The 25,606-nt window shown below is 48.7% G+C and overlaps 1 protein-coding gene and 1 pseudogene across 1 annotated transcript in view; one reads left to right on the forward strand and one right to left on the reverse strand.

Annotated features, from left to right (window-relative positions):
• B3GLCT (beta 3-glucosyltransferase) overlaps positions 1 to 11,302 on the reverse strand; it is a 167,132-nt gene extending 155,830 nt beyond the window's left edge. The window contains exon 1 of the mRNA XM_028136295.2: positions 11,151 to 11,302. Within this exon, the coding sequence (XP_027992096.2) occupies positions 11,151 to 11,214 (64 nt within the window). The 5' untranslated portion in view covers positions 11,215 to 11,302. The remainder of the gene's footprint in view (positions 1 to 11,150) is intronic.
• Positions 11,303 to 18,222: 6,920 nt separating this feature from the next.
• LOC103302405 (ubiquitin-60S ribosomal protein L40-like) lies at positions 18,223 to 20,288 on the forward strand (annotated as a pseudogene).
• Positions 20,289 to 25,606: the final 5,318 nt, after the last annotated feature.

Here is a 25,606-nt window from a genome sequence, read left to right on the forward strand (position 1 = left end):
ACCTCCGTGGGGTAATGCAGGTGCTGGGGCGGGAGCAGGTGCGGACAGACACACCTGGTGGGTGCGGGCGGCCCTCGCTGAGGTGCCTTCGGTCAGTGTTCAAGATCGGGAACCCAGAGGAGGCGAGGAGTTTCATCCTCTCAGTGAAACGGTGGGATAGTCGGGGCGACTGCAAAGGAGGAATGTGCACTTTGGGTGCCGGCACCCATGAGCGAAGGCTGCCCTGACTGAGCCTCACTCGCTTGGGGCCTAGCGCACTCCTGCCGGGCAGCGGGTGACAGGATGTGCTTTTCTGAGTTAATGAGAGAAAACATTGATTCTCCCACTGCCCACAAAGGTGGGGAGACGTGGGGAGTGAGCGAGGTTCCCTGTCTGGGGGTTCCAAATCCGCCATTGGTTCCTTTCACCGCTGACTAGAGATATACAGGGTGTCCCCCCAAAATGTATACACACTTTGAATACCTACTAATTCCAATGGGTTTAAGCATGAAAAGAAAGAAACAACAATGGAGCTGTCATCTGTTAAAAGTGCGGGCACAAACCGGCAGTCGGACATTCCCCAAGGGGTCCCGGATTGGAGAGGGTGCAGGCCGGACTGAGGGGCCCCCCTTAGGGGCTGAATTTCGTTCACTGGGCCTCTAGTCATCTAATAACCAGCACTCAGTCTTATTCACTGTTTGCAAGGTCAGATGGCTATGTCAACACAGAAGCCCTTTAGAATGTAGACTCTACTAAAGAAAAAGTATCTTTATTTGGTGGTACCAGTTCTGAAAATGACTAATACATCACCTTTCATAAATAAGCAGCTAATATTGTTTGATGACGTTACTATTTCAATTAGGAATTACATAAAGAGAAGCTATTCCTAATAAATCAAGTGAATTCCACAAATCCTGCCTGTCATACTCAAGACTCCATGCCTTTATTCAGATAAGGCTGAAGAGAGGGCAAACATTTTCATTCTCTCCAAAAATACACAGGCCTACAGTTAAATATTCTGAAAAACAAAAACCAAAAAGTCACGAAAGTTGCCATTTCCCTCCATCATTCTGCTGTGAAATTCAGGACTTTTCCCCTGATAGAAACACATCAGAGTACTTTCAGGCATAAGATCAAATCACATTGCAAAATCATCACTATCAGATGAATGTGGAAAAAAAATACTAATTGGTTTTATCTTTGCTTCCATAATCTAAATAAAACAAAGAACGCATCAAAGAACCAAATGCATTTGGAAGACAGAATACACTATACCATTATTAAACACGGTCTTATAAGATGATGAATCATTTATAGGATTCCTACAATGAAATCTACAGCTGGAGGAAATGAAGGAGAAACGTACAAAGAGAGGAGGAAAGTGAGAAAAAAGTAGCAAGGGAGAAATCATCTGGCACCTCAGATACCTCAAACCAGAGCTCAGGGTTGCAGTTTAACACCCTCTGCCTGGGGTGGGGGTGCAGGAAGAGGAAAGTGCCAGGACCCCAGCAAAGAAGGGAGCACCCTGGGGGCCGTGTGTGTGTGTGTGTGTGTGTGTGTGTGTGTGTGTGTGATTTTTGGCCTCTCACAAATTTCCAGATTCAATGGGGAAAAATATTCTGGAAAGCCAGGCCTGAAGGCACAGTACAGAAGGAGAAATACTGCAATGTTACTCATGTTCTTATATGTCAAACTGCTCTTTAAAAGTAATTTTCCCTTTACAATTTCCGACATGAATTTCTGTGAATTGCTACAGGGAAGTATATGTAAAGTGCAAATCAGGGCAAAGAAGTAAGACCCTTTATGTTATAACTTTAAATAATTCAAGCCAACAAATGTGTTAGCACACCCATCCTGAGAAATAAATCAATATTTTACAACGAATCTGGGACAAAGATTTATGGGCTCCCTAAGAAAACTGGAGAGGGATTAATTGCACTGCATTTAACCAGCACTAATCAACTATCTCTTCCTGTTCCTGGGAGGGAGCACAGGACCCCATGCCCACACAGGAAAGATGAGTGTTCCTCCTAACTCCTTGCTCTGTTTTGTTCCTATTCCCCAATCTGTCCTCCCAAACTCTCCAAGTAGCATCTATCACAGAAACCAAATGAAAATTAAACAAACAAATAAATAACTGACACCTCCAGGGGGGCTGCCAGGATTGAGTGAGTTAAGGACGGCTGGGCATGGACGACAAGCCCAGGGGGTGATTATGGTCTTGCTGCTGGTGGTGACGATGGTAACGATGGTAAGGCACTATCAGTCTGGGCGTGTCTAGGTGTGGTGTGCCCTGCAAACAAACCAAGAGGAGGAAGAGAAACACATGCCCATGCATCTGCCATCAGGACCTGCTCACAGCACACCCAGAAACTGGCAGTGGGTCCCCCCCGCCCCCCGCTAGGGCTCAGGGTTGCACACTTAGCACACTGTGAGAGGCAGCCTTTGGGGCTTTGCTTTCTTTCCTGTGACCTACTTATAAAACATCTCACCCAGCACACCTCCGCCCCCACAGCTCAGCTCCTTGGAGCTTTCCAGGTTTCATTCCAGGTCTTCCAAAAGGGGCGGTAAACTCCAGGATGCACAGCCTTCAGCCAATTTATTTGGTTCTAATTACCTGCTTTGAAGATAATCCCTGGCAGCAGAGGGAGCAGAAACAAACAAACTCTAGCTCAGCCACAGTGGGCAGAACCTGCCCTTCCTTCATCCGCAGACGAATCCACTGTCCCTGAGCTTGTGGACGTACTGGGTAGCAGCTCCATCCATCATGCCCAAGCACAGGATGGAGCACCCTGTCACTCTCCACGGGCTGGGGGCAGAACCACTGCAGGCAGCGGCTGAGGGTCACAGGGCTTAGCATGCGTACTGTTCTTGGAACAGGGCCGGGCACTTGCAAAGAGCTCTGGGCGACAGCAGCTATTATCATTCTCATTATGAATTTATATTTTCAACTGTTCAACAGAAAATTAAAAAGTGACCACGTGGGCATTCTAAGCCACACATGATGCTGGGAGTGGAGAAGATGAGGGATGAGCATCTCTCCAGGGAGCTCGTGGTTTAGCAGGAGACAAGTCCCTGTTAAATCAATGCCAAGCACAGACGTGTGGCTCTGATGGCAGTTGTCCTGGTGGCAGCACAGAAAGCACCTGGGGGTGGAGAGAGGGCACCTCACCCAAGCAGGGTGGCAGAGGTAAAAGAGGCTTCTAGACTGGGAAGCTCAGGACTTAAGAAAGTAACGTCCAGGACACAGAGACTCCAAGGACAAGAGCAGGAGGCCTGGAGACAGGCTTCTGCACACCAAGTACTGCCAACAGTCCAGTGTTTCCAGAGCATGGCCACCTGAGGGGAGGGAGTGTGGCTGGGCCTGGATGAGATGAGGCTGAGATGGCAGGGGCCATGTCACAAAGGGGATTGGTGTTGGGGAGTTTGGTTGTATGCTGAGCACCACGGAGGCTTTTTAAGAAGGCAAGTGCTGTGTTGAAATGTGCCTTAGACAGCTTTCTAGAGGTGCTGTGTTGGGTGCGCTATGGGGAGAACATAAAAAGACACAAATACACCATCTGGGAAGCTAATTGAGCCAGGCAGTGAGAGATAAGGGGCTGACTTAAAGTGAGGCAGTGCCTGGGCACAGTAGGATTGTGAGCAAGAGCAAGTGTTGGGGATACTAAAGAAGCAGAATGGACAGGCTTACAGACAAGGTCCTAGGAGTGGATATGGGCAGGGAAGGGAGGGTCCACAAGGATGGTGAGAGAGATGCGAGCATAGGTGATTCCTACATACAATGGGAAGACAGCAAAGCACAGGAGCCCTCGGCTCCAGGCCTGCTGTACCATGAGGTCACTGGTCAGAGTCACAGAGTCTAGACTCATGCCACCTGGGATCCAATCCAGGTTCTGCTGCTTAATAGCTAAGCAACATGGGACCAGTGACTTGGCCTCTCGAAGCCTCTGCCTTCCTTTCTGTAAAGGGGGGTAGGGGTCAAACAAGAATGAAATAGGTTAGTACATGTTCAAGTTCAGGACAGGATCTGTCCTATGGGAAAAGCCACTGAGCCTTTTGCTCAGGTGCCAACAGCAAACTCTTAGGAAAAGGGATATGTTGGATTGGGGGCAATGCCAGCACAATTCTGCTACCAAGCAGGGCAAGTAGAGAACTGGACAACATTTAGGGTCAGGGGACCCCTTTGCCCATTCCATGGGTTCTACCACACGTACAGTGATTCAGCCTTTTCAGAGAAGGAATGAGAGGAGGCCTGGCTCCCACCCAAGGATGGCAAAGAGTGTACAGACATGACATCCATCATCTTCTGAGATCACTACCTACCCCAACTTGAAACACATCTGAAACACATCTCCTGTTTTATGGAAGAAGTCAGAGGGGAAAAAATCACTTGGTGACAAAGTTTGCCAGGATCAACAGTCTATGTTCCATATGGCAAACATATTTATAGGAAGGACAGGAAACAGGAAGAAAATACATAGGAAATAACCATACATTTTAGAAAGAAAAAGTTCAGTTGTTTCTTTGAGTCATATCTCATTTATACAAATGATATAAGAATCCATATGCCACTCAGGATATGAAAAGAAGAAATTTCCAACTCAAACGGAGTTTTAGGGGAGATTCAAAGCAGGCTGAGTTATAGGTAAGGGGCAGAGGAGTCCCAGGTCACACAAGCTGCTCCAGAACACACAAAGGAGGTCCAAAAGAGCAAAGAGCAAAACACAGGACATCAGCACTTTGTATAATTCCTTCACATTGCAGGAATATTATTGAACCATTAACTGTCAGGCTAACTTATAAAAACACAATCCATGCTTAAATTTTGGTTATCTTATTTTAGACATACAAAAAGTAGGTTTTAAATACACCCATCAGGACCCCTGACTCCATAGTACCCACAGTCTATGACACTCTAATGCCTATAGGAACTTACTTGTCTGGTGTCCAAAAATCTTGGCTGTAACAACCTACTCCCTAGTTTTAGAGACTTATGACCCACACATGATATTCCCTCCAGAAGCACTTGAAAATCTGCCAAACGATGCTGGAACCAGAGAAAGTCTTCTTAGTTTGAATTTGAGGGGTTCTTGTTTTTTTCCCCCAGTAGGCAAAATGCCTGACTGCTGAGGATTGAGCCTCGATTCCACATGTTGCTGTCTCCAAAACAGGCCCTAGTATCATTTAAGACAAAGTCATCTAGTTTATACCTGGGCCTAGGTAGCCCAGGCAAGGTTCCTGCACCTGCCAGCATATACAATTCACCTGGGGCCTTGCTGAAAAATGCAAATCCACAGGACTTATTTCAGATCTTTTGAATCAGAAAGATCTGGAACCCGGGAATCTGTGTTTTAACAGGGGACCCTGAAGGGGACTCTTTAGGACACTGAGGTGATTCTTGTGTGTGCGAAAGGTTGACACACACTGGGATGAACAGCTGGACAGGCCCCTAAGGGAAATGACTGGGGCTATTTTCACAACAAGCCCTGGACATTTTTCCTTACCTGCGTTTCCTCCCTTCATTTCATAAATGAAAAAGCAAGCTTCTGCGTCAATACCCTCAGGATCTTGAGAAGATAAATGAAATGTGATGTGTAAAGAGCCTTGAGTTCCTCACAGGAAGCAACGATGTAAACTAAATCATAACACCTTTTCAGATCATAAAATATTCTTTTAGGAGCAAAAATAAGTCACTGCCCTGGGGAAAAAAAATGGCACTGCTACACCTGAATATACTCAAAACTTATTTGATGATACTTTTATGTATTTTTTCCCCTAAACCTGTAGCTTTACATTATACAGATAAAGACTTTCCTCTCCAACTTCTACCAAATCTTTTGGTGCACATACATTTTGAATAAAGGCTTAAATAAATCGACTTCTCAATCAAGGCTCTCCTCTTTTAAAAAAAAAAATCTATTCAAATTGCCCCCATATCATCTCTCTCCAGCCAATCTCTTCTCTGAGTTCCAGACCCACAGATCTAACTGCCCATGTGACATGGTACCTGGACATCTCACACACACCCTCAACTTGTCCAAGCTGAGTTCATCATCCTCACCACCCCTAAAAGTAAATTTTAGAAAAATGACTGAGTAATGACAAAAGAAACTGTAACTTACAAGTGATTAAAGTGATTTTATTTATACATTAACTATAATAAATTTATTTTTTTTTAATCCAGTCCTTCTCCACGAGTGCCCGTACCAGCAAACAGCACCCCTCTCTGCCCAGGGCTCAGGTCAGAAACCTTTGACCCCTCCCTGACCCCACTCTTTCTGTGGGTGGCTATCCCTGTACCTGCTGCACCTATCAATCACTGTATCTAGCGAGTCTTAATCATCTCTCATGTAGCTGAGTCTAGCAGCCTCCTCATTGGGTCTCCACATCCACATCAGCCCCCTCTAATCCCTGTGCTACAGGCCAACCAGAGGAACTTCTTAGAAGGGAAGTCGAATGTGTCACTCCCTATGACAGCCCTTCAGCAACTTCCCTTTGCTCTAGGCTACGGACACAGTCCAAAATGCTCACCCTGGTCTCCAAGACCCTGCATAACCAGTCCCCTACTGGTCTTCCCAGCTTCTCCAGACCAGTCCTTCCCACTCCATTCCTCCAGCACCAAGCTCTCCCCGCTACCTGACCTGACCGGCTCCCTCCCTCCCTCCACTGACTGCCGCTTCCCCTTCAGTTCTGAGTTCTCTAGGAAGCCGCTCTTGAGCCCCTCCTCCCAGGTTTCTCAATGGCACTGCTGACACTTGGGACCAGACAGTTGATTCTTTGGGGGAGGGGTGTCCTCTGCATTGTTGAGCAATGTTCAACAACACCCCTGACTCCAGATGCCAGTAGGACTCCTTGACAAACAACCCCATGATAGCCCCAAAGTCGCTAGGCAAGGACAAAGATTCTGGGACCACCATCTCCATCCCTGAGATTACCCCCTGTTGAGAACCACTGCTGTACCTAGACTCCCTGCTAAAGCCACACGTCTCCCTGAATGAATTCCTGCCACAGCACTGAGTACAGCAGCAATTACGTAGTTTCCAGCATAGTTAGTACTTAATGTCACATTCCCTTCAAGACTCCAAGCTCCGTGAGGCTGGAGAGGAACTAGATGTGTCTTCTTTCTGCAATATCCCCCCCATCCTTGATCCATAGTAGATATTCAACCCTTTTTTGAATAAATGGAAGAAATCTGAGTACAGTTTTTCCTACTATTTTAATACCATTTTTAAATTGTTAACCTTCAGTAGTCCAAATCAGCACCTACACTGAATCGGGTTTCTTTAAGAGGGCTTAGTGATCAGAGCTTTGAAACAGGGTATTAAAGAAGCCTCTGGATCAATAATGGGTCTGATGAATCCCAACACTCACTTTTCCTTTCTATTGGGAGAGACGGAATTAACACTCCTGTATATAATTCTTAAGCAAGAATCTGTGCAACAACAAAGATGGATCACACTTAATGCTACGAGGCAAAACTTGTAACATGTGCCAATTCCCCATAAGTAATCCCTTTGTGCCTAGATATTATGCTTGCTTTACTAGCATATGATGAGAAAGTATAAACTCAGCCCTTTGTGTTCTGAATGAGGTCAGTTATAGGGACTTGCTCAAGTTGTACGCCCACACATTAGCCAGAAAGGAAGATAACAAAAAGTCTCAACATCTCCTCCCCATTCCACCCCCATTTGAAAAAGGCTCTTTCCACCTCCCATCCCACTGCCCCCCAACCCTAGCCCAAAGAGCTTGAGTATTGGCTATAGGCAAACTCCCTTGGGTCAAATTCATGACCAAGGGGGCCAGGCCAACTTGGGGGTCCTAGGCTACCCAGACGACAACAAATCCATCCAGATTGTTAAACTCTGTGCCAGTAATGTCTGTGAATTGCCTTAGAAATAAAAGATCTTAAAAATCAAAAATTTAAAAACGCCAAAAAAGACACCAGAGTTAGGTCTGACTCTTGGTGTTCTAAATGTCTGGCTCACTGCAGTAAAAAGAACCTGAGCAAGATCTGGCTCAGAATAAAAATTATCCTTAATTTTGGCAGGTACTAAGATATACAATCTTGACCCATACAGAGCAGAAACAGAGATAAGAAAGATATTCTATTAATTGGTACACAGAAGTACCAATTAGGATTAATAGACAAGCCAGACAATTGGTGCTTAAATAAGACAGAGGTTTATTTTTAATCTCGGGCAATACACGTCGGGTAATAGGGGATATAGGGCTACTAGCACGGTGCTCCACAGCCATCTGGCACCCAGGTGCTCACTATCCTTTCTGCTCTACCATACTTACCACTGGCTTCCGTCCAAGTCACCTCATGGTCACAAGAAGGCCACCATAGCTCCAGCCATCGAATTCACATTATAGGAAATGAGAAGGAGAATGAAACAGTGGCAAAAATGGCCTGCAACCAGCTGGGTCAACCCCCTTTAATAAGCTTTACTAAGACACCCCCCCAAAAAAAAAAAATCTCTATAGAGAACTCCCTGCTCCCCATATTTGCAAGGGCCACTAAGAAACCATTGGACACACTGCCACCACCATTCCTCCACCCTTTCCCTTGCCCACTGTATTCGTCTTCTAGGGCTGCCATACAGAAGACCACTGACTGGTTGACTTAAACAACAGAAATGTATTTCTTCATATTTCTGGAGGCTGCAAGTCCAAGACCAAGGAGTCAGCAGGGCTGGTTTCTACTGAGACCTCTCTCCTTGGCTTGTAGATGACCATCTTCTAGCTGTGTCCTCCCATGGCCTTTCCTCTATTTGCATGCATTCCAGTATTATTTTTTTAATGATTACTAGAGAGAGGAAGGGGGAGGGACAGAGACAGAAACATCGATGAGAGGAACATCATCAATTGGTTGCCTCCTGCATGCCCCCTACTGGGGAGTGAGACTGCAACCTGCGCATGTGCCCTGGCGGGGCACACCAGCCAGGCAAAGTTTCAGTATTTTATCTAGTCTATGGCTCTCATTTTATAGAGCAACCACAAGAAATCACACAGTGGCTGACCTAAAAGCATGAATAAATCTCTGATTATAGAACTGAAATTGCAGTGAATTTTGTCTGTATAAGTGTTTAAAATAAATTTTCTATATGGATTTTTCTCTAATGAATATGCTATACTTTGTGGGAAAAATAAACTATTTTCACTCAGGCCAACCTTATAAGGGAATGTTTAAGGTATTTTTAAACACTATCAGGAGTGTCCAAATGCCTCAGAACTCTGTTTCAGCTAGATTCCAAGAATCTTGATTTCAAGATTTGTAGAGTGCTCCTCAACCTGCCCTAACAGAGCTCAATAAAATGAATTCATGATTTATTCATGATTTATTATCTCCAAGAATACAGCTTCCTGTCTGCACCAATCCATGAAAGCCAGTTCACAAAGCCAGTTCTCAGGGAACTTTTCATAGATACTATCTTAGTTATTGTGCTTATCTGACAACTTCACAATGCTAATAGACATCTCTAAAAATGTGTTGACATTTTAGTTCATTCTGAATGTCCTTTCACATAGTAGCAACTTTGGACAGTGCAGATATCCCCTCAAGGGCAATAAAAATCAGTACACATAGCAATACAAATGTGCCTTTCAGCCCATTTGTTGACTGTATTTTGTACAAACCTTATAGTCCCAGGACAGCACTATAAAATGCAGGGCTATAAATAGAATCTTAATTTCGGCTACCACCCACCAGCTTTGGTTAGGTGAAAAAGTTCCAGGCAACAGGCCAACTAATGTAGCTAGCAGTCACCTCTTCCACTCCCTTCCAGCCTCCCTTCCCCCAGGGCTGCCCCAACGGTGCACTTCCTTCCGCTAAAGCAGATCTTTGCCAACTTGGGTGGCTCCCAACAGTCCCTCAAGCCTTCTCTGCCCAAGGTGCCCGCACATTTTTAATAACACCGTCACTAAATCATGCGTGTGGGCAATTAATTACCAATTGATCCCACTCCATTTTCCCACACTGAGCACCTACAGAAATGCCAGAGGTGGGAAAATGAGGTCCTTATTCAGGAAGCTTAAATCCAAGCAAAACCCGGCAGCAAAAGTTCCTGTAGGTGGGCCACCAAACAGCGACGTGCAACGAACAACACGACATCTTTTCCTAAATTGCACCATTCTGCCATTTCTAGAAATTACTGCCTCTTAGGCTGGACACACACAAGTCTGGGTTAGACGGCAACAACCCTGCGAACACTGAAAAGGGAATCATGTTTCCACAAGCTTTCAAACTTGAACAAATCTCATCATGAAAGTTAATTACAATTATTTTAAAAGAAAAACTTTTATCAACATAATTTTATAATAAAGGGGAGAACCAACTAGCTCTTGTGAGGATGTAAAAAAAAAAAAAAAAATGGGAGGGGGCATGACAGCAGCAGGTCTGACAGGCATTGTTTCCAGGAGTGTTCTCTCCTTTTCCCCCATAAAGACCCAAGACTGGGGGGAGGGGGCTCAGCTGGGCCTCCCGCGTGCCAGGGCCGCCCGTGCTGAGGCCGGGGGTACCCGTCTTCCCCCGTCCAGGAATCTGGGGGTGGGAGGGACCGGTGCTAAGTTGGCATCACAGCCTCGGGGGCCCGGGTATGTCCGTCGGCCCACGCAGTGAGCTCCAGGGGGGTCGGTGGGCACACGGGCGCCGCCTCTCCGCCCCGCGGGTGGTGCGGCCGGTGCAGGCAGGAAGGCACCGCGGTAAGGGGCGCGCCGAGAGACCCCGGGAGCGCTGAGAGGTGCGGGGAGCACTGGAAGGGCAGCGCACGGGGCGTGCGGGCGGCCGGCCGGCGGGGGGTGGGGTGGGGGTGGGGGGCTGGGCCCGCGTCCCTCCTTCCAAAGTTTCTTGCAGTCGCACAGCTACTCGCGCTTCCGGTGGGAGTGACGCCTTGCGCTTGCCGCTCGGCGGGTGGCCAGCTCCGGGCAGCAGGAGGCGGGAGACGAGAGAGTGACCGGCCACGGCAGGAACCCGGCAGCCGAGAGGAGCCAGGCCGGCGTGTTCCCGAGCCGGGTCCACCGGGCACCGCGAGGGGGCGCTACTGCGGGGGTGGGGGGGGCGCGTGCAGACGGCTGGCCTCCGACACGGCTTCGGGCTGATCGCCGGCGCTGCCCCTGGCGCTCGGAAAGCCCGCGCCCCGCCTGTGCACGCCCGGCCGCCCGCTACTTACCCAGCGAGCAGGTGAGGAGCCAAAGCCGTGCCAGGAGCGCGCAGCGGCGGGCTGGCGGCCGCATCCGGGCAGCGGGGCTGCGCGCCCTGCTTGGACGCGGGGACTGAGACGCGCGGGGAGCGGAGCTGCGCCGCCGCCGCCCTTGCAGACCGGCTGACCCTTTTTCAGCGCAGCCCCCCCTCCGCCGGTTCCGCCCGCGCCCTCTGGCGGCCGGCAGCGGGAGTGCCGGCCTGGCCCTTCCTGAGCAGAGGTGACAGTTCCTCACCCTCCTTCTAGGCATCTGACCTGGGCTCCCGCCTCCCTCCTTCTCCTTTACCTAAGCCCCATCCTCTACCCACCCTCATTCCGTCAGCTCTTTTTCCTGGCTCTCCAGCAATACATCAATAGTTCCCCATCTGACCCCGCCCGCCCTGCAAAGTGATGGGGGGAGTCACTTTTCCTCCCTATTATTGTACCATCTGCTATCTCAAAATCAGTAATTCAGCCCTGACCGGTTTGGCTCAGTGGATAGCGCGTCGGTCTGCGGACTGAAAGGTCCCAGGTTCTATCCCGGTCAAGAGCAGGTACCTTGGTTGCGGGCACATCCCCGGTAGGGGGTGTGCAGGAGGCAGCTGATCGATGTTTCTCTCTCATCGATGGTTCTAACTCTCTATCCCTATCTCTTCCTCTCTGTAATAAATCAATAAAATATATTTTTTTAAAAATCAGTAATTCAACTCTTAGCTATTGATGGCACCAGTGTTCTACTTTGATGAAGGTGTTTTTAATCAGCTCAACTAATTTACTTAATATCCTTTCTAAAAATGTATTTTTATTGATTTCAGAGAGGAAGGAAGAGGGAGAGAGAAACATCAAAGATTAGAATCATTGATCTGCCACCTCCTACATGCCCCCTACTGGGGATCAAGCCTGACAGGAATAGAACTGTGACCTCCTGGTTCATAGGTCCACCCTCAACCACTGAGTCACGCTGGCCGGACTTAATATCCATTTTTAATGGATTTGGCCAGTAGCTTATGCCTGAAGTTTGGCTTTTAATAGAAGTTTGTGTAACTGTTATTTCATATAAATGTAATTTTAAGCATTCACCGTAATGGAGGAGGAAGGATGTTATTCAAAACATGTGATAAAAATAAATTGTGTAATACAGAGAAGTCAGTTGACAGTGGAGACGGTGGGACTGGCCAGGGGCTCCCTCCTGCTAGAAAGAATGGCAGTCCTGGCAGTGATGGTGCCCTTAGGTTGTGTGGCGGACTGAAGAGGACAGCAATTACAAAGGAAGGACTGCAAACCCCTCTCATGGTCCTGCACACTGTGCCTCCCCCAAGCCTTGACCCATTTATGTCTTAGCAAGTTGGTAGGACCTCGTGCTCATCACCTACCTGAGTTTAGAACGACTTCCTGAAGGTCCTATCCATGTTTCCCTTCACACTCGATTATATGTTTTGGGCGCCTACTATGTACCTGGGACTATGCTAAGTATTCTGCAAACACCAGTATCTTCCAGGTGGACTTGTAACACTCACCCAGTTGCTAAACATCAAAGGAAGACCAGTACTAGGCCCTAGAATACATGTGAGATGTGGGGAACTAGAGAAGAGGTGCTAAATAAATGTCTGTTGTCATGAGCCCTATAAACTTGAATGCCGGTAGGAATATGACCTCAAGTACATTAGGACACCCTTGTCATTTGTCCCATTTGTCCATGCAAAAGCTGCTGTAAGTTTTTTTAAAAGAGGAAGTCTGGAGACAATTGGTTTTCTCTTTCTGATTTATATTGACTTCTTAACACTAGGAGCTAAATGTTGTGCATGTTATCCTTTTTTTGTGAGTGCAAATAGTGCCATTTTGTTCCATTCAGCCAAGGTTTGTGGCTACACATCAATACCATTTTTAAGGGAGGGAAAAGAAATGTAAGAATCCTTCCTTTTGTTTTCTTATTGAGTCCTTTCAAATTTATGGTTGATTCCTTTTATCCTTCTTTTAAAATTTACCTTCCTGGTTAAGAGTTCTAGAAGGTGTACAATTTCTGAAGCGGTTCAGCTTTCTTCCAAGGAAATATGTTTCACATTAGATATTAAGCATGAAAGCAAGGTGGGTCTGAATAGACACAGAAGCCTAATAATTAAATAGCTTGCTTGCCAAGTATGTGTTCAAATACCAATTCCATTTTGGTAACAAGCAACTCTGGGCTGCTTAATGTTTTCATCAAAATTTGTCATGTCAGAGTGTCACTGTGTGTTGTGCAGGGAGTAGGGCTCTAAACACAAGGGAGAGCACAGTCTGTGTAAGTAATAAACTTGCCTGCGTTCTTCCTTTCCACACAGATCAGACACGGATAAATGGCACATCACAAAGCTCCATAACTCATGTTTTAAAAAGGATTACCTTTCACTTACTGCAGTCCTATGATAAATGGACTTGCTAGTAGTTCTCTTTCCTCATTATAAGTCGAGAGTTCCCTGGAACAAAACGTGCTCATGAGAACACTTGCAGGTGCATGGAAAGACCTTGATTGCCTTGGTGCTTCTGTTACTACCGGGAATACCAACTATAAGGGGACAACTTCCATTAGCAAAAAACAAAAAACAAAAACCTACCTTATGTACTCTAAGATTATGAAGAAAGAGCTGGCCATAGCTCTGTTGTCCTAGAGTTCACCCACCCCCATGCTGGCCCTGGAAAGAATGCCCTTGCCCTGCACAGGCACGAAGCAAGGAGTCACTATTGCAACATGATTAAGACACTGGTCATTTTCAAAAGAATTTTCTAAATACTAGATAACATGAAGACATATGCATAAAACCATAGATAGCTAAATAATCCAATAAACAAGTTCTAAACAGATGATTGTGATCTTATAATAACTACTAGAGGCCCAGTGCACAAAATTCATGCATGGGGGGGGGATCCCCTCAGCCCAGCCTACACCCTCTCCAATCCAGGACCCCTCAGGGGATGTCTGACTGCTGGTTTAGGCCTGAACCCAGGGATCAGGCCTAAACCGACAGTCGGACATCCCTCTCACAATCCAGGACCACTGGCTCGCTCCTAACTGCTCACCTGCCTATCTGCCTGATCGCCCCTAACTTCACCCCCTGCCAGCCTGATCACCCCTAACCGCCTCTGCCTTCCAGCCTGATTGGCCCTAACTGCCCCCCCTGTCGGCCTGGTTACCCCCAACTACCCCCCTGCCAGCCTGGTCGCCCCTAACTGCCCCCCCCCGCTGGCCTGGTCACCCCTTTTTGCCCCCTCCTGCCAGCCTGGTCACCCCCAACTGCCCCCCTCTGCTGGCCTGGTCGCCCCCAACTGCCCCCCTCTGCTGGCCTGGTCACCCCTAACTGCCCCCCCACTGGCCTGGTTGCCCCCAACTGCCCCCCCTCTACTGGCCTGTTCACCCCTAACTGCCCACCCTGACAGCCTGGTTGCCCCTCACTGCCCCCCTCCCTGCCAGCCTGGTCACCCCCAACTGCACCCCCCACCAGCCTGGTTGCCCCAGCTGCCCCCCTGCCAGTCTGGTCACCCCCAACTCCCCCCACACACACACACTGACCTGGTCACCCCCAACTGCCCCCCTGCCAGCCTGGTCACCCCACACAGCCTGTTGTTCAGTCATTTGGTCGTCCCTCACTAACCCCCCTGCCGACCTGGTTGCCCCACGCAGCCTGCTGTTCAGTCGTTTGCTCGTCCCTCACTAAGTCTCCCTGCCAGCCTGGTTGCCTCAGGCAACCTTCTGTTTGGTCGTCCGTCCAATTGATTCAGTCATGACAGCCCCTGGCTTTCTATATATTAGGATACTTGAGGCCCAAAAGTCTGGACTCCATTCACTCATTCAACCCATATTGAACGCCCTCTTGCTAGCATGCTCATTGCCAGGCTCTTGGGAAGATACCAAGAAGCATGAAACGTGCAGTCTCATTAAGGAGGCAACAAGATAAGTAATTTTACTGCCAAATGATAAATGCTACAGCACAGGTAGAAGGAAACTAAAGAGGAAAAGACAAGGTCTGTCAGGGCCATGGGAACCAGTCAGAAAGGGGAAGTAACTATTACATGGTCTTACTTAAAGAAGAAATAGGAGGCTCCTGGGTTCAGAAAGAAAGGAAAGACATCCCAGGCAGAGGCACGGCATGCAGGAAGAGAGTCAGCCCAAAGGAGTGGGGTAAGGAAGGGACTGGGATAAGGTGGCACCGGGCCCTTTCTAGCCTGATGCCTCTCCCAGTGACTTGGAAGAGGCCTCCTGGGCACCCTCAGTGGCCCTCACATGGCTTCTAGGGGCCCTTCTCTTCTCTCTCTCTCTCTCTCTCTCTCTCTCTCTCTCTCTCTCTCTCACACACACACACACACACACACACACACACACACAGGAGTGGCCTTATGAATTATTAGTGGCCTTAGGGATTATTTTCCAAACTTAAAATCAGGCCAATAGTCTGACAAGGGATTCTAATGTCTGAAATAGGGTCTCAAAGGCATAAAGTCATTTTGATCATCAGATTCATTTAACCAGCTGCTAACCATGTCCCACACTCCCATAATTAGTGCACACCTGGTAATAGGAGAGCAACTAGTCACTGTCCCTGATGCTATAACCTTTAGGGAAGCAAGAGAACCTTTGCCCCCTATGGTAGAAGAGCAAGAGGAAGAAAGACCCGGCAAAAACCTTCATCAGAGTAGATCCAGTAGCGCAGCCTCCCTGGCAGCAAGAGCTTAGGAAGAAGGCTCTGATGCATAAAAAAAGGTCTGTCCACTGCCCTAGGGCGTTTGTCACTGTGCTCCCAAGCCATTCACAAATTATAGGCAAAACCCGTTCTGTCAAGTCAGACTTTCAACCAAGATTTTGCCAGAAGAGGCTTAACCACAGGATTCTTACCTACAGCCCCTGAACCAAGATCCAGGAAATAAATACAACAGAGGTTGCCATCTCGACAGGCCCCCAGGATAAGCCCAGAAATGCAAAGCTACTGCCTTGCAACTTTCTGTTCTTTGGAAGACACAGAGTGGTATAAAGGCTTCTGTACCTAAATAAATAAATAAATATAAATAAATAAATAAAATAAAAATAAATTTAAAAAATGAGCTATGTCCCAGAAACTTCTGACCAGAAATAGAATATCCCCTTGGCTATTTTGTTCTCCTTTCTAGAATCACATGTCCTCCTGTTCTCAGTAAAGATTCCTATGGAATCCCTCCTAAGTGGCATACTCACAGGAGCATTGGACTTTTATTAAGAACACGAAATTTGTGAATGGAGGGGGGGGGGTGTCCCTCAGCCCAGCCTGCACCCTCTCCAATCTGGGACCCCTCGAGGGATGTCTGACTCTCACAATCCAGGACTGCTGGATCCCAACTGCTCGCCTGCCTGCCTTCCTGATTGCCCCTAAATTGCTTCTGTCTGCCAGCCTGATCACCCCCTAACCACTCCCATGCCAGCCTGATTGATGTCTAACTGCTCCCCTGCCAGCCTGTTTGCCTCCAACTTCCCTCCTCTGCCAGCCTGGTCACCCCTAACTGCCATCCCCTGCAGGGTTGATTGCCTCCAACTGCCCTCCCTTGCAGGCCTGGTGCCTCCCAACTGCCCTCCCCTGCTGGCCATCTTGTGGTGGCCATCTTGTGTCCACATGGGGGCAGGATCTTTGAGCACATAGGGGCAGCTATCTTGATCTTGTGTGTTGGAGTGATGGTCAATCTGCATATTGCTCTTTTATTAGATAGGATAGAGGCCTGGTGCACAGGTGGGGACCAGCTGGTTTGCCCTGAAGGGTGTCCTGGATCAGGGTGGGGTTCCCTTAGGGTGTGGAGAGGCCTGAGAGAGGGGCCTAAGGTGGTTTGCAGGCCAGCCACGCCCCTGGTGACCCAAGCAGAGGCCCTGGTATCTGGAATTTATTTACTTTCTACAATTGAAACTTTGTAGCATGGAGCGGAGCCAAGCCTCCTGCTAATCTGTGGCTGCAGCCATTTCTATAATTGAAACTTTGTATCCTTGAGTGGAGGCCTGGGCCCGCCAGAGTGTGTGGAAAGCTTGGCTTCTTCTGTTGCCTGGGAAACCCAATGGTAGCCATCTTGGCTGGAGTTAATTTGCATACTCGCCTTGATTGGCCGGTGGGCGTGGCTTGTGTAGCGGAGTGATGGTTAATTTGCATATTACCTTCTTATTAGAGAGGATATGGCATGTGGAATGCAGAATGTGGAACATTCACAGCCCACACGAAATGTATTGGTGTTTTTGGTGTTGTTGCTGATAGGTAGTTGGTCATTTTACAACAGCTGCTTTCATATGTAGGATTCTGGTTCACAAGCTCAACAAAATGAGTCAACTTTTTTCATTTATCCATCAAGAAACAAGTTAGAGTTACTTCAGGAGTGAGGCCCTCATGTGACGTACTGAAGTTGGAAAGAGAAATGTGTTTTCCTGTATTGATCAGACTCTAGTAGATGTACCTAAAGAGCCATGAGTGCATGTAGAACATGGCAAGTGCCCTAAGAAGCACCTGAAGGAAATGTGGCACACGCAGCACACCTTCTTGGGGACAGGAGAAGGCCTCACACACATGAGGCAGTTGAACTGAGGGTTAAAGAACAGATAGGCAGTCATCAGTTGGAGAAGGGCATCCAGCAGAGGGGTCAGGGCAGGCAGGGACATGGAAGTCAGGGGAGCTGTGAATTTAGAGGCTGATGAGTTCGGTTTGGCAGGGAGGACTTTGAATGCCATGCTAAGAAGACTGACCTTGCCCTAACCATTTTGGCTCAGTAGATAGAGCATCAGCCTGCAGACTGCAGGGTCCCAGGTTCGATTCCGGTCAAGGGCATGTACCTTGGTTGTGGGCACATCCCCAGTAGGGGGTGTGCAGGAGGCAGCTGATCGATGTTTCTCATTGATGTTTTTAACTCTCTATCCCTCTCCCTTCCTCTCTGTAAAAAATCAATAAAATATATTTTTTTTTAAAAGAAAAAGAAGATTGACCTTCTGCTGAGTGCAGCAGTGGAGAGATGGGAAAGATGTGTCAGCTGTTGAAGACAACATTCTCCACTGCCAGACTGAGTCTGTAACTTATCAGAGAGCCAGTGAGAATGAACACCCCACTCATGGGTGCTGGTATTGATTAAATGAAAAAGTTATGCTGTGAGAAAATTAACTCAGTGGTAATGTTCTGGATATATTGGAGAGGGGAAGGAAAAGAAGAAAGACTTTTCAAAACAAAACCATGAGAAAAGGAGAAATAAAGGGAAACTTGCTGAACACATGTGATAGCTGGGCACTCTGCCTGTTACTATCAAATATACCATTTCATTTAGCCCTCACCAGGGAGAGACAGAGACAGAGCGAGACTGTTCTGGTTCCCACTGAGTAAACTGAGTAAACTGAGTCTCAGGTAGGTCAAATACCAATAGCCAGAGCTGCCATTAACAGCAGTCTTTCCACAAAATCAGGCTCTTTAAGTCGGTAGTAGCAACAGGAGTACAGGGAAGGAATGTCTCTGAAGGCTCCACAGAGGCCAGATCAATAGTGCTTGTGAGGGAGCCAGCACGTAGACTGCAGCGCAGAGAGCCAGATGGAGCAGTTAACTGAAATGGAGATCTGCCAGAGGAAGGAGTTTGTGGAGAAAAATGGAGTATTATTATCATTACTACTGTTACAAATGATGTACCCTCACAATATCAGCAGTTGAAAAGCAACAGCTAAATTTAATAAGCACTTGTTATACACCAGGCACTCTACTGCATGCTGTGCGTGCATTATTTCTCATTAGATAATCCTTCGTTTAATTCTCAAAACTGCTTTACTCTTACTTTAGAGAGATTAAGGAACATGCTTGAGGACAGCACTTCTCACCGTGGGATCCACCATCCTCTTACAGGTCCCCAAGACTCTTTCGGGTGCCCAGGTCGGCAAGGTCAGACCTTTTATGACAATACTGAAGCACTTGCTTTTTTTTTCTGTGTTGGTACAAGAGCAGCAGTGGGTGAAAGTGCCTACTGCCTTAGCACTAATCAAGGTAGTGGCAGCAAAAAAGGCCAAGTGTCAAAAAAGGCAAGTCCACTTAGGAAGATCCTTGATGAAGCATGCAAATTATTAAATGTATTAAATTGCACCCTTGAGCACACATCTTTTTTAAATTGTGTGAGGCAAAATGAGGTGTAGCATAAAAGTCCTTACACTGTATATCAAACTATGCATATCAAGAAAAAGCACTTGTGTGAGTGCTTGAGTTGCAACCTGAACTAGCTGAGTCATTTGTGTATATTTTTTTTCCACAGTTGATAGAAACACTGGCAGACAAACTATGGTTATTCAGCATTAAGAACTGGGCTAATATGTTCTCAAAAATAACAAAGCAAATGTATCACCTCAAAGATATTATGTGTTGCTAACAATAGCTTTTCAATCCTTAAAGACTTTTCAATTAAGTCAATGGGTGGTGTTTACAAATGTGATTTTTAAAATCTTGTATAACAAAATGAGCCCACATTTGGAAGACCCACATATTTTTGTGACTTCTGTATGATGTTACAAAAAAAGTTCCATTCAAAGTAAAAGTAAGACAAATGGATTTTAAGGTAACATGGTACAAAGTTCACTGTGTGACTTCAGATTCTACATTACAACTAAGAAACTCCCAATTGGCTCTCTCTCTTCAAGAAGGTAGCCGAGAAACCTCCCCAGCAGACATAGAAATGCAGATCTTTCTGAAGACCCTGATTGGCAAGACCCTCACCCTCAAGGTCAAGCCCAGTGACACCACTGAGAATGTCAAAGCTAAAGTCCAAGACAGGGATTTTGTGGACAAAGAGCTGGAGGATGGCTGCACTCTCTCAGACTACAATATTCAGAAACAGTCCACCGTTCACTTGCTTCTTCTGCAGGGTGGCATCATTGACGTCTCCCTCTGCCAACTCGCCCGGAAGTATAACTGCAACAAGACAATCTGCCTCAAGTGTTGCGGCCACCTGGATCCCCCGCACTATCCGTTGCCACAAGAAGTGCGGCCACACCAACAACTTCAGGAGAAGGGTAAATAAGGCCACTCTACCACCTCCTCAAGCCCACAGGGTGGCCTTCTTCTTGAACCCCATGGCCCTGGGGCCTCAATAAAGTTTCCTTTTCCTTTACTGGAGCAGTGAAAAAAATAAAAAATAAAAACCTCCCAATTGTCTTGAGTTTTGATGGGTTGTCAATGAATGTCCACAATTATATGAAAAGACTAGAGGCCCGGTGCACAAAATTTGTGCACAAGGTGGGGGGCGGGCGGGTCCCTCAGCCCAGCCTGCACCCTCTCCAACTGACCCCTCGGGGAATATCTGACTGCCAGTTTAGGCCCAATTCCAGGGATCGGGCCTAAACTGGCAGGCGGACATCCCTCTCACAATCCGTGACTGCTGGCTCCCACCACTCGCATGCCTGCCAGCCTGATCACCCTCTAACCACTCCCCTGCCAGGCTGATAGAGGCCTAACTGCTCCCCTGCCACCCTGGTTGCCCCAAACTGCCCTCCCTTGTAAGACTGGTCCCCCACAACTGCCCTCTTCTGCAGGCCTGGTCCCCCACAACTGCCGTCCCCTGCAGGCCTGGTCCCCCACAACTGCCCTCCCGTACAGGCCTGGTCGCCCGCAACTGCCCTCCCCTGTAGGTCTGGTCGCCCCCAACTGCCCTCCTCTGCAGGCCTGGTCTCCCCCAACTGCCCTCACCTGCTGGTCTGGTCACCCCCAACTGCCCTCCCCTGCAGGCCTGGCCCCCCCCCAACTGCCCTTCCCTGCCAGCCTTGTCACCCCTAACTGTCCTCCCCTGCTGGCCTGGTCCCCCCAACTGCCCTCCCATGCCAGTCTGGTCACCCCCAACTGCCCTCCCCTGCAGGCCTGGTTGCCCCCAACTGCCCTCCCCTGCTGGCCTGGTGACCCTTAACTGCCCTCCCCTGCCGGCCATCATGTGGCGGCCATCTTTTGATTACATGGGGGTGGTCATCTTGTGCAAGGGAGTGACGGTCAATTTACATAGTACCTCTTTATTATATAGGATCATTAAAATATTCCTCCACATTCCAATTGTGTGTAGAATTGGATTTTCTTCATTTATTGTACCCAAAACAAGATATCCCAACAGATAAATGAAGAAGCAAATGTGAGAATCAACCCATCTTCTATAAAGCAGATAAAAAATGTACTAAAATGTAAAATAATGATACTCTTATTTTTTTTCTTTTGAAAACTAAACTTATTTTTCATAAAAATACAGTACAAAAGTGTTCAAAGGTAGGTTTATGAAATTGTATTGAAAACAATCTACACTAATAAAAGAGTAACATGCTAATTGACCGTACCTTCACAATGCCCACCAGCCAATCAGGAGTGAGTATGCAAATTAACCCAACAAATATGGCGGGTTAATTTGCATAAGCAGTCGCCAAGCTGCCGGGGGTGGGGCAGGATACTTGCGTCATCGCCATGGTGACAATGCAGGTGTTCCGCACCACCCCAGCCGCTCCAGGCCTCTGGGCAGCATGGGAAAGTGGAAAGGCGGCTCCGGCCAGAGCAAAGGCAGTGCTGGCAGCCAGGGGAAGGAAGGCCCATTCTTGCACGAATCTTTGTGCATCAGGCCTCTAGTCCTAATATATAAAAACCCAGGATCCATAACATCCAAAACGACCAAAGGCTCAACCGACCGGAAGTCAGTGCTAGGTTGCCGTGGCGACCCAGCACTGACTGCCCACAGCTGCGGGCGCCGCAACCCAGCACTGACTGCTGAGGGGGCTTCAGATCAGGCTTGAACAGAGGCCTGGAAAGAGAAGCAGGGTCTGATCCATAGCCTCCATGGCAGCTGTTGATCAGCCCTTGCCTCTCTCTCTCGGGGCCTGGCCAGCAGCTGTACCTCTCTCTCAGGCCTCCGCTGGGGCTGCTGATCACCCCCACCTCTCTGATCAGGCCCATTGATAGGCCCAGAGATGCTGACTGGCATAGAAACTGACCAATCAGAACCAAATCTGGTTGAAGTGTGAGGAGCCAATGGCTTCCTAGGAGGCAGAGCTTTTGATACTGACTGGCATAGAAACCGACCAATCAGAACCAAATCTGGGTGAAGTGCAAGGAGCCAATGGCTGCCTAGGAGGAGGAGCTCTTGACACTGACTGGCATAGAATCTGACCAATCTGAACCTAATCTGGGTGAACTTGAAGGCAGAACCTAAAGTGGAGGCTGAGGAGGGCTTTTAAGAGCAACAGCTGTTTGGTGTAAGGTGTAAGAAAGCAGCAGTTCAATTTTTTAATGACCTTTTTGGCAATACAGTGCATATGGCTGGCTATCAGTCCAGATATAGGAATTATGTATTTTTTTTCTGCCAAGAGCATCTCCTCCTGCTGAAAAAGCCCCCCCTCCCCATTTAAGCAATCCTATCCTATATAATATATCTATACTACTAAAAAGGTACTATGCTAATTAGACTGGGTCGACTGGCCATCTTCCAGATGTCTGACTTCCTTCTGGACAAAGTCATGGTGGTGGGAACTGAGGCAGATGCAGTTAGGGGTGATCAGGATGGCAGGGGAGGGCAGTTTGGGGCGAGATCAGGCTGGCAGAGGAGGGCAGTTGGGGGCAACCAGGCCAGCAGGGGAGGGCAGTTGGGGGCTAGATCAGGCCAGCAGGGGAGGACCATTGGGGGCGAGATCGGGCCGGCAGGGGAGGGCAGTTGGGGGCGAGATCAGGCCTGAAGGGGAGGGCAGATGGGGGCGAGATCAGGCTGGCAGAGGAGGGCAGTTAGGGGCGATCAGGCAGGCAGAGGCAGTTAGGGACAATCAGGCTGGCAGAGGAGAGCAGTTAGGGTCGAGATCAGGCCGGCAGGGGAGGGCCATTGGGGGCAAGATCAGGCTGACAAGGGAGGGCAGTTGGGGGTGACCAGGCCAGCAGGGGAGGGTATTTGGGAGCAAGATCAGGCCTTCAGGGGAGGGCAGTTAGGGGCAATCAGGCAGGCAGGCAGAGGCAGTTATGGGCAATCAGGCAGGCAGGCAGGCAGAGGCAGTTATGGGCAATCAGGCAGGCAGGCAGGCAGAGGCAGTTATGGGCAATCAGGCAGGCAGGCAGGTGAGCAGTTAGGAGCCAGTGGTCCCAGATCGCTAGAGAGATGTCTGACATCCCCTAAGGGGTCTCTGTTTGGAGAGGCTACAGGCTGGGCTGAGGGAACCCCCCCATGCCTGAATTTCATGCACAAGGCCACTAGTAACTAATAATATAAAAGTAAACTCTTGTGTACTCACAACTATAAACCTACTTTTGCCCATTGCATTGCCATATATTAATGTGATAGGTTAATTATTATTTCTAATGAATTAATAAATGAATATATTTAAACTAGAGGCCCGGTGCATGGATTTGTGCACATTGAAAGGAAATTAATTAAAAGGTGGCTGGCAAGGTGGGACTGGGCGTGATAGGCCGGACATGCTCTGGAGCCAACCTCTCACAGTCCCTCCCTGGCCAGTTGCACCTGGGGCAGCACCAGGGCTCAAAGGACATCTGCGGAGTGAGAAAAGTCCCTCTGCCAGGTGGGGCCCCTCAGCCTGGCCTGCGGGGATCGGGCCGAAACCAGCAGTCCAACATCCCCCAACGGGTCCGGAGTGCAAGAGGGCACTCTGCAAAGTTGCTGTCGCTCGGCAGCTCCTGCGTTGAGCGTCTGCCCCCTGGTCATCATTGTGCGTCATAGCTATTGTTCAGTCAGCCTCTAGTCATAGCTATTGTTCAGTCAGCCAGTTGCTTAGCCTTTTATATATATACTAGAGGCCCGGTGCACAAAATTCGTGCAAGGGGGGTGGGACTGTCCCTCAGCCCAGCCTGCACCCTCTCCAATCTGGGACCCCTCAAGGGATGTCCGACTGCCCGTTTAGGCCCGATCCTGGTAGGATCAGGCAGGCAGGCAGGATCGGGCCTAAATGGGCAGTCGGACATCCCTCTCACAATCCAGGACTGCTGGTTCCAACTGCTCGCCTGCCTGCCTTCCTGATTGCCCCTAAACGCTTCTGCCTGCCAGCCTGATCACCCCCTAACCACTCCCTTGCCAGCTTGATTGATGCCTAACTGCTCCCCTGCCAGCCTGTTTGCCCCTAACTGCCCTCCCCTTCTGGCCTGGTCCCCCCCAACTGCTCTCCCCTGCAGGCCTGGGTCCCCCCCAACTGCCCTTCCCTGTAGGCCCAATCACCCCCAACTTCCCTCCTCTGCCAGCCTGGTCCCTCCCAACTGCCCTCCCTGCTGGCCTGATCACTCACAACTGCCCTCCCTTGCAGGCCTGGTCCCTCCCAATGGCCCTCCCCTGCGGGCCATCTTGTGGTGGCCATCTTGTGTCCACATGGAGGCAGGATCTTTGACCACATGGGGGCAGCCATCTTGTGTGTTGGAGTGATGGTCAATTTGCATAATACTCTTTTATTAGATAGGCTAGAGGCCTGGTGCAGGGGTGGGGGCCAGCTGGTTTGCCCTGAAGGGCATCCCGGATCAGGTTGGGGGTTTCCTTGGGGCATGGCGCGGCCTGGGCAAGGGACCTGTGGTGGTTTGAAGGCCGGCCACACCCCCTGGCGACCCAAATGGAGGCCCTGGTATCTGGGATTTATTTATCTTCTATAATTGAAACTTTGTAGCCTTGAATGTTGTTCAGGGCCTGCCAGGGTGTGTGGAAAGCTTAGCTTCCTCCATTTCCGGGGAAACCCAAGCCTCCTGCTCGCTTCGTGGATGCAGCCATCTTGGTTGGGGTTAATTTGCATACTTGCTCCTGATTGGCTGGTTGGTGTAGCTTGTGGGTATAGCAGAGTAATGGTTAATTTGCATAATACTCTTTTATTATATAGGACTAGGGGCCCACTGCACGAAATTCATGCACTGGGGGGGGTTCCCTCAGCCCAGCCTGTCCCCTCTCACAGATTGGGAGCCCTCAGGGGATGTCCTCCACAGGGAGCGGACCTAGACGAAGTCTGGCCTCCATCTGCGGGAGGCGACCAGGCTGATCAGGGGAAGGCACCAGCCCCATCACCCACAGCTGCAGCCACTGCCAGCCACCGCAGTCGCCAAGGTGTTTTCTTTAACACGGACTCCAGTCCCTTCACCATGAAAAAATGACAACTTTCTTTAGGCATTTTCAAGATGTCTCTTTCACAGGATATGACATTTCTTTCTTTTTTTTTTATCCTCACCTGAGGATATGTTTCCATTGATTTTTAGAGAGTGTGGAAGAGAGAAGAAGAGACAGAGAGAAACATCAATGTGAGAGTGACACTTTGATTGGTTGCCTCCTGCATGAGCCCTGACCTGGGCCCTGGCCAGGGAGGAGCATGTAACCTAGGTATATGCCCTTGATCAGAATCGAACCTGGACCCTACGGTCCACAGGCCGAGGCTCTATCCACTGAGCAAAACCAGTTAGGGCAGGATATGACATTTTTTAGCCCCTCCAGCAGCGGACCTTTGTTTTTTCCTCCATGAGTGT

The sequence above is a fragment of the Eptesicus fuscus genome, chromosome 7 (genome assembly GCF_027574615.1).
Source record: "Eptesicus fuscus isolate TK198812 chromosome 7, DD_ASM_mEF_20220401, whole genome shotgun sequence".
Classification (NCBI taxonomy): Eukaryota; Metazoa; Chordata; class Mammalia; order Chiroptera; family Vespertilionidae; genus Eptesicus; species Eptesicus fuscus.